Source organism: Hemitrygon akajei, chromosome 3 (assembly GCF_048418815.1).
Source record: "Hemitrygon akajei chromosome 3, sHemAka1.3, whole genome shotgun sequence".
NCBI classification, from domain to species: Eukaryota; Metazoa; Chordata; class Chondrichthyes; order Myliobatiformes; family Dasyatidae; genus Hemitrygon; species Hemitrygon akajei.
Genome location: NC_133126.1, coordinates 66679491 through 66691504, shown reverse-complemented (window position 1 = coordinate 66691504; position 12014 = coordinate 66679491). Strand labels below are relative to the sequence as shown.

The 12014-nt window shown below is 38.0% G+C and overlaps 1 protein-coding gene across 1 annotated transcript in view; it reads left to right on the top strand.

Moving 5' to 3' along the window:
• Window positions 1–10405, top strand: part of scfd1 (sec1 family domain containing 1) — a 153426-nt gene extending 143021 nt beyond the window's left edge. The window contains exons 23-25 of the mRNA XM_073040077.1: window positions 1339–1404; window positions 6651–6719; window positions 9362–10405. Coding sequence (XP_072896178.1) covers window positions 1339–1404; window positions 6651–6719; window positions 9362–9388 — 162 coding nt within the window. The 3' untranslated portion in view covers window positions 9389–10405. The remainder of the gene's footprint in view (window positions 1–1338; window positions 1405–6650; window positions 6720–9361) is intronic.
• Window positions 10406–12014: the final 1609 nt, after the last annotated feature.

The window sequence follows — 12014 nt, the reverse complement described above, 5'->3', positions numbered from 1 at the left end:
TGCCATTAACCATAGCATTTGTGAGTGAGGAGGGGGGTATATGTCAGCATGGTTGCAGCTGTAGGTGATAGTCCATTTACCTGCAGTAAAATCCATGTATATAAATGCTGGGTAAAAACAGATCTTTATTAGTCACCATCATCACATTGCCTGTCACTATTTTCTGTTTAAGTAATCAACCATTAAATGATCTTTTGGGGCTAAATCTGAGCATCCGGAGGACTTGGCAAGGAAAGAGAAGGCAAGAGATTGGGGCTGAGAGGAAAGCAGGATCATTACATAATGTAATGGGCCAAATGGCCTAATTCTGTTCCTATATCTTATGGTCTTATGGAAATCAGAATAAAAATCAACATTGACTGGGGGATGTTAACAAAAATTCATTAGGAATTCATAATTGTTAGTTTATGCATTTCATAATCTTAACTGTATGTACATCTTTAAACTTAATAAATATATTCTATGCCAATTCTGATTACTAAAACTAGGAGGGAGGCATTGATCAATTCAGTTTGTAACAATAAATTCTGTCTTTTATGGTAAGCTTTAAGAAAAATAATTCTTGTAGCAAAGAAAGTAATTTAACATTATGCAATCCCTATTAGCATAATACAAGAATTATGTGATTCTATATAGTTGCAAGATTAGGCAGATTTATCCAGGTTTGAGTAATTGAATTTTATTCTTCTTGTAACTGAAGCAAAGAAATTGGGTGCAATTGTTGCTACTAATTGTAATGTAATCCAAAATATTTTTCACATTTTATATTTAAATATTGGCATAAAATAAAAACAGAAAATTCTGGAAATACTCACACTGCAACTTTGGAAAGCAAAACCAGGTTAATGTTTCAAGTCAAAGAACTTTCATTAGAATTGTTTTGGCACATAATGAAGAAAGGGACATCAGAGAAGGTGAATGAGGAAAGAGCAAATGAAGGAATTCCCATTAGACAGCAGAGTAGAACATCAGTTTAGGAATTCCTGGAAGAGAAATTACAGTGAATTCACCAAGTGAATGAAAACTTTTTTTAAAAAAAACATAGACTCTGGAAATCTAAAATAGAAACAAATACATGCTTCAAATACGCAGCAAATCAGACCATGTAGGTGGTAAGAGATCTTTCATTAGAGCAGCCTAGTCTCTCTTTCCTTGCTCATCCTCTGAGACGTTTCTTTCCCTTCTTGTTTTTGATAATTGTATAATCTTGTCAGTCTTCATTAACCGTGATCTTCAAAAGAAATCCACTAAAAATTTTACGTAGGGCAAATGAGACTAACATTTCAGTAAGTGTTGTGTTAAAGTCTAGACGAGAATTTAAATTTGTTTATTTTCTAGGCCATTGCCTTTGTTGTTGGTGGTGGAAATTATATTGAATATCAAAACCTTGTTGACTACACAAAGGTAAGGGATATTTTAATATGTACATACATAAAGTAATTAAGGGTGCATTGTGAGCAAAGAGCGAATATCTTTGAAATGCTAATGGTCCTCTGGAGAATGAAGAGACAGTTAAATATCTACTCAAATGGAAATATAAACCTCAAACTGCATATTGCTTGGAAGAGTAAATCAAACTTCTGAAATCAATATATTTATTAATCCCACATTAGTAACATGCAAAATATATACTGGAATAGAGTTGAATATCTAAATGGAAATAACTCATCAAAAGCATCCATCATTGTTTCAATTTGTGTGGGCCGTAGACTGTCATAGATCTTGTGGGCTGCTCGTTCTGATATTGTGCTGTGCATCTTCTGTACTATTCTGAAACTTAAGAGGGAATTTGCAAAACATAAAACAATGAATTTAGAATTTCATGTGAGGTAAAAAGGACTAAATAGTCCAAAAGAGAATTTGGGTTTGTTCATTTTGTAGGCCATTGCCTTTGTTACTGTACTTTCCATTGCCTGAGTGATTGAAGTTCAACACCATCGAAAAGAAACAGTCAGTCTGAAACATAGAAACATAGAATTCTATAGCACATTACAGGCCCTTCAGCCCACAATGTTGTGCTGAGCACGTAACCTACTCAGAAACTGCCTAGAATTTCCCTACCACATAGCCCTCTATTTTTCTAAGCTCCATGTACCTATCTAAAGAGTCTCTTAAAAGACCCTATTGTTTGACTGGCATCTTATCCACCTACCTAAACATCTACCATTTCCCACAATGTAGTTCAACTTCATCATCAAAAGCACTGCATATGTTACTCTGAGAACAATACCTAAGCTGGCAAAGTTCACCACTGAATGGGAGAGCAACAGCAAGCGTGAAGGTACACCACCACCTGCAAATTCTCCTCCATGTTGCACACCATCCTGACTCAGAAATACATCATTCTACCTTCATCATCACCAAGTCTACTGTAAGACCAGGAACTCCCTGCCCAACCACATTGTTAGTCTACCGTCACTGGGTGTAAGGGGCATTATAGCAAATCAAGGACTGATTCATCACTCCCTTTTTAAGGGCACTAAAGTACAGAAACTAAATTCTGAAGTCACCAATAATACCCATAACACCTAAAAATGAAAACATAAAATTGATCAAGTTGAGCTATGATTTCCAGATAAGCAATGTTCATTGTTTTAAAAAAAACATTTTGCATTAAAGTCAAGTCTCACCAGTTGAAGCATTTTTTCTGGAGAGAATGGATTAGATCATATTTCAACAGTAGATCTTCAGATGTAGAAAAATAAAATAAAATTTCAATTTGTTGCGACTGATATCAGGAAGGCTGTATTTGTAAGCAACGTGTAGCTTACCCTGAGGCATTAATGTATTAGAATTTTAAGAAATCTGCTTGTGGCTGATAATAAAACTGTTATTTTTGACATAAATGTTCCTGGGACAGTGAGCAAATTATACAATAATAATTTCTGAGGAAATTTAATACCTTTTTTATTGGATTTTAGCTAAGCAATATGGATTACATCAATAAAACTAGCCAGTTAAAGGCTAGTCTGCAGTGTAATCTGAATAGTCCAGTTGATGAAAATTTATACAAGATTCATTCATTTCTTCCCTTCTTTTGACTAACCTCTGCTTGACGCCACTTAATGGAGTCATAGACTCAGTTAAATAAGTTAGTGGAATGGTATTCACAATGTTTGACATCTCATCTGTCCTGTCATTATAATTAGTGCTCATTTTCTTCAGTGTTTTAAAAGCACTATTTTTGATTTTGTTTTAATATTCCCCTTATCCTGTGCCACCAATAAGTTGCAACATGTAAATGAGGCACTTAGATGGAAGTGGTCTAGGATGAATCCAGGGATAATAATATACGAAGGGAAATCTTCAGGACTATCTAATTAAAGGTATATGGGACAGATTATACCTTAAAAGCTTTGAGACATGACATATGTGGACACCAGCTTTATTTGAGCCATGATTACAAAACAAGAGTACATCAATGCAAAACTAATTAGCATTAAGCAAAAATTAGTGGAAAGAAGATCGGCACAATTTTAAGAACCAACAGACGGCAACTAAAAAAGCCTTAAAGAGGGAAAATATGAAATATGCTGGTAAGCTAGCCAATAATATCAAAGAGGATACCAAAAGTTTCTTTCAAGTATATAAAGAGTTCTAACTATAGGCCTGCTGGATAATGACAGTAGAGAGGTAGTAATTAGGGACAAAGAAATAGTAGACAATCTAAATAAATATTTTGCATCACAATGAAAGACCCTAGCAGTATACCAAATGTTTGAATGTGTCGGGGCAGAAGTGAGTGCAGTTGCTATCACTAGGGAGAAGGTGCTTGGGAAGCTGAAAGGTCTGAAGGTAGTTAAGTTACCTGGACCAAATGGTGTACACGCCAGGGTTCTGAAGGAGGTGGCTGAGGAGATTGTGGAGGCATTAGCAATGATATTTCAAGAATCACTGGATTTTGGCATAGTTCTGGAGGACTGGAACATTGCAAATGTCACTCCATTCTTCAAGAAGGGGGGGAGGCAGAAGAAAGGAAATTGTAGGCCAGTTAGCCTGACCTCAGTGTTTGGGAAGATGTTGGAGTCAATTGTTAAAGATGAGGTTTCGTGGTATTTGGAGGCATATGACAAAACAGGCCATAGTCAGTATGGTTTCCTTAAGGGAAAATCTTGCCTGACAAATCTGTTGGAATTCTTTGAATCAGTGGATGTTGTGTACTTGGATTTTCAAAAGGCCTTTGACATGGTGCTACACATGAGGATGCTTAACAATATTAAGAGCCTATGGTGTTGCGGGAAAGATACTAGCATGGGTAGAAGATTGGCTGATTGGTAAGATGCAAAGAGTGGAAATAAACGGAGCCTTTCCTGGTTGGCTACAAGTAGTGTTGTGGAAGCAGGGAGGCTGCTAAAGGACTTGGACAGATTAGGAGAGTGCGCAAAGAAGTGGCAGATGGAATACAGTGTCAGGAAGTGTATGGTCATGCACTTTGCTGGAAGAAATAAAAGTGCGGACTATTTTCTGAATAGGGAGAAAATTCAAAAACCTGAGGTGCAAAGGGACTTGGAAATCCTCGTACAGGATTCCCTAAAGATTAATTTGCTGGTTGAGTCAGTGGTGAGGAGAGCAAATGCAATGTTAGCATTAATTTTGAGAGGAATAGAATATAAAATCAGTAATATAATATTGAGGCTTTATAACACACCAGTGAGGCCTCACATGGAGTGTTGTGAGCAGTTTTGGGCCACTTATCTAAGAAAGGATGTGCTGACCTTGGAGAGGGTTCAGAGGAGGTTCATGAGAATGATTCTGAGAATTAAAGGGTTATTGTATGAGAAGTGTTTGATGACTCTGGGCCTGTATTCAATGGAATTTAGAAGAATGTGAGATGATCTCAATGAAACCTATTGCATATTGATAGATAGAGTGCATGTGAAGGGGATGCTTCCTATAATGTGGGAGGCTAGCACCAGAGAGCACAGCCTCGGAATAGAGGGACATCTATTTAAAACAGAAAAGAGGAGGAACTTCTTTATCCAGAGGTGATGAATCTGTGGAATTCACTGCCACAAGCAGCTGTGGAGGCCAAGACAGAGGCTAAGATGGAAAATGGATCAGACAAGATAAAATGGCAAGGCAGACTTAATAGCCTGATTCTACTCCTATGTCTTATAGTCTTAGTTAAATATTTTTAGATATTTTTCCCTTTGCAGTATTAGATGGAAGGAAGAGGTATTAATCGTTTGCTTGTTTAAAGGTGATTGTAAACCTGCGTGACAATCCATTTAAGAACATGAATTTAGTTTAAGTATCAGTTGATCTAAACAATCATGGAAAGCAAAGTTGGAATCCATTCTTCAATATTGATTTCCTGAGAAAGAAAAAGGAAGATAAATAAAAGATATACAACTTAAAAACAGGAGATGGGTCTAATTGGTTAGAAAGTAATCTTTAAAAAAATTAAATAGAAAAGAGGTGAAATAGGTGAGGGAGGAGATGAACATAAATACCCATGATTATATAAAATAATATGAGCTGGAGTGGTCCAAAAACTATCCCTGGCATTCAGTATGATCATGGCTTATTTGCCCCACAGCCACCAATTCCCTGACCTTTGGAAAATTTAAATAACCCCAATCACCAAGCATCAACAATCCTCCAGGATGGAAAATGCCAAGGTTTCACTGCCTCTGTGAGAAGTTCTGACATATTACAGTTAAATTGCCATCCCCTGATCTTGAAATTATATCCCCTCATTTGTGGAGTAATCTCAACATCTATCCTGTCATAACCTCTAAGGATTTTACCTAAGATCACCACCCACCCAGCCCCAGCATTCTTCTACACTTTGAAGAATGTTAGGTGTCTGGTGATCAGCATGTTCTCTTAGGCCTTAATGGTCGGTTTCCAATGCCGTGTGACTGTCATATCGGTAGAATTCCTTTAACCCTCTTATCCCAGAAAATAAAATGAACCGTATTTAAGCATTTAAAACTTGCATTCAATTTAAATTTTAAATATGTATTAATATTACTCTGGGGAAAATGTTCTGGCATTGGAATTATGGCAGAATGTTCATTAATACATTTCACATTATTTTGAGGCACTGCAATTTTTGTTATCCTTGACTGGTTATGATAAAATTGTGAGCCAGCTGCACCATCCCTACATCATTTAAACTTTATTTAAGGGTGATACTTGACGTGACTACATAGCAATACAGGATGACAAATTCTGGAGTCTAGGTGGAACAAAGGTGCCTGGGAGCATAAAAGGGAGTGTTGGGAATGATGATAGTGGGGTCTGACTTCACGATGATTTGCTGCACCATGTTTCTCAGTGTTGTGTTACCAACAAAGTCTCGTGTGAACTTAGCACCCATTTGTCCATGTCATTCATGGTATCAGCCAAAGCTTTAACACCTTTAGGGAAATATGGTCTTTATTAAGTTATGTGGCAACACATGAGGCAGCAACAACTAGTTATGCATAGAAGCAAAGAGATTTTGTTTTGATCATACAGCATTGCTGGGCAAGATATGTTAAAAAAAAAATTCTGAATACTTGTCAAAAGAATAAGGTCATTATTGTGTCCATACAATAATTTTAACTGATTTTCTTTATTGATTCTCAAGTCATGGCCTCAATTCAGATGTCACTGTATGTATTATACTCAAGAATAAATTCATTCCTTTTATTTTTCTTCAGAGTAAACCAGGTAAACATGTATTATATGGCTGCAGTGAGCTCTTCAATGCTAGTCAATTCCTGAAGCAGGTACAGTATTTTTATTTGCATGTGGTAGTGATTAAAAGAGCAGTATCTGTATGATTAATACATATTAATCTGATTCTGAGGCAAAGCTAGCAGCAGTGACTTGTGGCCTCAGTATTTATGCATAGTGACATAAAATGTGTTCCGAGCTAATTAATTTATACTTAAAGCGTCTGGTTAAAATTGCTTCTCCAATGGTGTACTGTTGATGGACGGTGAGAAGTTAGCATTCTCTTGTTGCAATTTGTTGATCGTATGAAGTCATAGAAAACTACAGCACAGAGACTGGCCCTTCGGCCCTTCCAGTCCAAGCCTAGCCATTTAAACTGCCTACTCCCATTGACCTGTACCCAGACCACAGCCCTCCATACCTCTCACATCCATACATCTTGAACAATGAAATCGAAATCGCATCCACCACTTACGCTGGCAGGTAGATCCACACTCTCACCACTCTGAGTGAAGAAGTTCCTCCTCATGTTCCTCTTAAACATTTCACCTTTCACCCTTAACCCATGACATCAGTGGAAAAAGTCTGTTTGCATTTACCCTGTCTATACCCCTCATAATTTTGTATCCCTACGTTCTAGGGATTAAAGTTCTAACCTACTTAATCTTAATTTATCAGTCAGGTCCTCCAGTCATGGCAACATCCTTGTAAATTTTCTCTGTAATCTTTCAATCTTATTTACATTTTTCCTGTAGGTAGGTGACCAAAATTGCACATAATACTTCCAAGTTAGGCCTCATCAACGTTGTACACAACTTCAACATAACATCCTAACTCCTGTACGCAGTACTTTCATCTATGAAGGCCAATGTGGCAAGAGCTTTCTTAACGACCCTATCTATCTGTGACACAATTTTTAAGGAATTTTTGACCTGTATTCCCTGATCCCTTTCTGCTAACCCACTCTTCAGTCCCCTGCAGATCACTGTGTAAGACCTACTCTGATTGGTCCTCCCAAGGTGCAACACCTCACACTTGTCTGCATTAAATTCCATCTACCATTTTTCACCCCATTTTTCCAGCTGGTCCAATACCCACTCCAAGCTTTCTCACTGTCCACTACATATTATCATCACAGTATGATATCTTGGAGCTAGGTATATAAGCCTAAGCTTGATATGGCTGCATCATAACTAGGCAATGTCTGAAGCAAGAAAACAACTCCAAACTTTGCAGTGAAATAGAAATCTTAAGCTAGAGATGAATAGCCAAAACTATGTCACAGAGGAAGTCCCACATACTGTTCAGGGCCCCAAGTACAGTTGTCCCAACAAGCAGAACAAACTTGTCAGAACAAATTGTCAGAAATTCTTAAGACTTATTAAAGGGACTACTGACACTGGAAATCTAGAGCACAACTCAAATTTCTGGAGAAACACCCTAACTCTGCATCTACCCCTACACCTCCTCCCTCACCAACGTTCAGGATGCCCAACAATGAGGCAGCACTTCACTTGCAAATCCATTGGTAACATTTATTACATCTGTTGCAACATCCAGTGCATCAGTGAGACCCAACACAAATTGAGGGATTTCTTCATAATGCCATAAGAGCCAGGATTTCCTGGTGGCCATCTGTTTTAATTCCACATCAAGATATCTGTCCACGGTCTCCTCTATTGACAAATCAATGTTAAATGCAGATTAGAGGAATAACCCCTCATTCTGCCTTGGGAGTCTCCCACCTCATGGCATAAACATCAATTTCTCTAACTTCTGGTAACCATTCCCCTCTGCCCCCTATGATTTCCCTTATCCCACCGGCTCCTATACTTATTCTTTTTCACCACCCCAGCCCTCACAATCAGCCTACAACCCACAAATTCTTCCCTCCTGTTTCCCTCCTCTCCTCTTTCCCATTATTCTATGGTCCACTCTTCTCTCCTATGGGATTCCATTTTCTTCAACCCTTGGTAACTTCCACATCACCTTTCTACTTCATACATAATTCCCACTCTCCCACTCTCTCACTTGCCTAGATTCACTTTATCACAAGCCTGCTCTCCTTCGAGAGAAACTCAGGTCAATTTTGCTCAATTTGTGGCAGAGTCTGCAGGACGTCCAGTGGCCTCACTAACCACCTCAGAACTTTCTTCAGAACTGGAACAGAAGCAAGTCATCCTTGATTCCGAGAGACTGCTTGAAAAATGCATTTCTGGTGTACAGTCCTTAAGTGTCAAAACTGAGTGGTTTACCTGGACTCTAAGCCATGCCCTGCCTATTTTGTAATGTCACAAGAAAAACAAACTGAATTGCATGGATACTGATCCTTGATATCCTTACAAGCGGGCGGATATCATTCAAAGTGCCTTTATCTAAGAAGCAGCAAACATTTCAACTTTTCCTCATATTTGTGCTAAGTCCAGGTATGACTGAGGCTGAGAATGTCCATAAAATATCCTTCCAGTAGTAGCCCAATTATTCACCAGTTTCAGCAGTGTCATTGAGTTGCGGAGTTCAGGTGGTGTCTATAATGCTTAATCATTTATTACTGTGTTCTACTTTGCCACTTCTGCTATTCAGCAAGCACCATTCTTCATTAGATTGGTCATTCATTCCTAGGTTTGCCTGAAGATGTTCTTACCATGTCCGTCTACTTCCGCTATCTAACTGAAATTATATTTCTGTTGTTCAGCTATCACAACTTGGATCTCAGAGTTAAGACCACCGTTGTTCTGTGCATCTTCGTTGAAAGGTGGGGAAAACACGGAAGGCAAATTTTAATACAGCAATGTCATGTCATACTTTATTTACATTATTACTTATGCTTATTTGATAATTCTTGATGCAATTGGATGTGATTCCTGTCATTTTAATACCAAACTGTATATCATGTAATTGTTCAAATAGTTGAAATAAATTTGAAAATAGAAATCCTTAGAGTCAGTAATTCCAATTAATACTATACTTCTTGCGAAGATGACGAGACATGGCGGTGCCTTGCAGGCAGCATACAAAACTACTAACAACTCTACTATAATATGCTTTTTCGGAACTATGATCACTGCAATCCGCAGCCTGTAATTTCCCACTGGGAAGTCTGCTTTTGAGCTGTCTGCACGACCTGGCATTTTTCTGGTATCCTGAAATATTCGGCAAACTGGACTCTCGAGAATACAGATTAGGACACGATGGCCATTGCTGGAGCATACTTGGGGCCGGACTGAAGCAACAAGGCTTGGGCCTGAGAGCAGATAATGAACTGATATTTGGCTGATTTAAGCACCGAGCCAGATTAAAAAGATTAATTTGTCAAGGCCGAGAGCAAAAGATAAACCAGTGTTCAGTTTAGCTCACTACTCTGGGATGCTTTATCCACTTCAGTGCTCAACTGACTCTGCAGCTGCGTCCTGAGGCTATCAGCATTCGCCTCAGCACTGACCATGACTCTGTGGCTGTGGGCTTCCAGCTTCAGCACTGAACTAACTCCGTGGCTGTGGAATTACTTTTAGGGCCTCAGCAGTTCACATTCTGTCTATTGTGGGTTTGCTTTTTTTTAATTATTGATTGCACAATTTGTTCTTTATTTTTCACACATTGGATGTATGCTGGTCTTTGTGGGCTGGGGGTTTTCATGAATTCTATTGTGTTTCTTTGTTTTGTGGCTGCCTGCAAGAAGATGAATTTCAAGGTTGTATATGGTATACATACTTTGATAATAAACGTACTTGGAATTTCAGTGATTTGTATTTATTGTTTTAATTTTGCTATCTCTTCTCCCAATTATGGCATATGATGTATTTATTTTAAATGCAGCCTATAAGATGTATGTAATTGAGAGGTGGATCTTGTCTTTGGCATTTCACTTCCTTGCTCAAAATGTCACATTCTCAATGGTCTTTAATTGAAACAGGTTAAACCTGAAACCATCTATTTTAAGATCAGATTGTATCTGGTAGTGCTTTTTTCCCACTAGATGGCGAATTGCTCTCTCAAAAAGTAAAATATAATACAGGGGAAGCCAGGGAAATTAAATCAATATATCCCAGGACAGAGTTGCTGTGCATTGTGCCCTAGATACTAAATTTTCAAATTACTTAGGAATCCAGGGATCCACGTAGTATTTGTCTTTGTTTCCTTGCCCTTTGTGATCCAAGTAATTAGCACTTCCTAGTGGAAACATTGGGTACTGCTTTTCTGGCCTGATTATTAGATAATTGTGACATTCTCATCCAAAGACTGTCTAAAATGTCCATTGCATTTAAATGTAGAACTTTATGAAAAATAGGCAAAGGTTACTTTGGAATTAAAAGGTAAGGAATGGATTTTTTTAATTTTGGATTAAACCAATTTTTTGCCATTGCTGATCAAAAAGCACTATTCATTTTTAGTATGTTGTATTCATTGAATTTATTACTTCACAGAGCCAGATTCTTTACAGAAATTGACTTGTTTTATGTATTTATTTGTGGAATACAGGCATTGCCGACTCCCAAATTGTCTTGTGAAGATGGTGGAGAGCCACCTTTTTGAACTACTGGAATTCATCCTCGAGTGATGTTTTTCATTAGGGAGATCCAAGACTTTAACCTGGATAATAGTGATTACATTTCCATGAAATGGTGTGTGATTTGGAGGAAGTGGGTTTTCTGTTCATTCTTATTGACCTGAGTGGCGGGGAATTTGGGAAGAACTATTAAGGTAGTTTTGGGAATTGTAGCTATGAATGTTTTATTGGAAAATGCACAGATAATTGAGAAGCTGAAGGCTTGTGGTATTAGATAGGATGCCAGACCAGGAGACTGTTTTATTCTGGCTGGCATCAAACTTAAGCACTTATGAGTCCTCCAATTCTCTTTATGACACTGCATGGAAAATCTTTGTCTCCCCTGTCCTCCCTGTTAAGGAGTGTCTCAATTTTTTTCAAAATCTCATCTCATTCTTGTTTTCAAGGGCTGCATGCCCTCACCTTCTGTACAAGTTCAGCCTGCACCACTTTTACAGTTCTCCAGGCTCTCTAGATTTTTTCCAGTTTTGAGATCATGATCATCCCTGGTCATTGTACCTACAGTGGCCAAATATAGGAGTTCTGGAATTCTCTGCTTCTCAAGCCAACCTCTAGTTTCTTTCAAAATGATGCTCCTTAAAATTTTATACAAGATTATCAGTCATCTGCTATTCTGTCTCACTCAGCATCTGTTGCTATTTGATAACATTACTGTGAAGTTCCTTTAAATACTGTAAAAGAGTTTGATTTCCACTTATTTAATGATATGTGGTATATTCCAACAAGCTCCTGGCTTGTGCCTTGAAGGTGCTGGTAAGATTGTGGGGAATCTAACCATCCA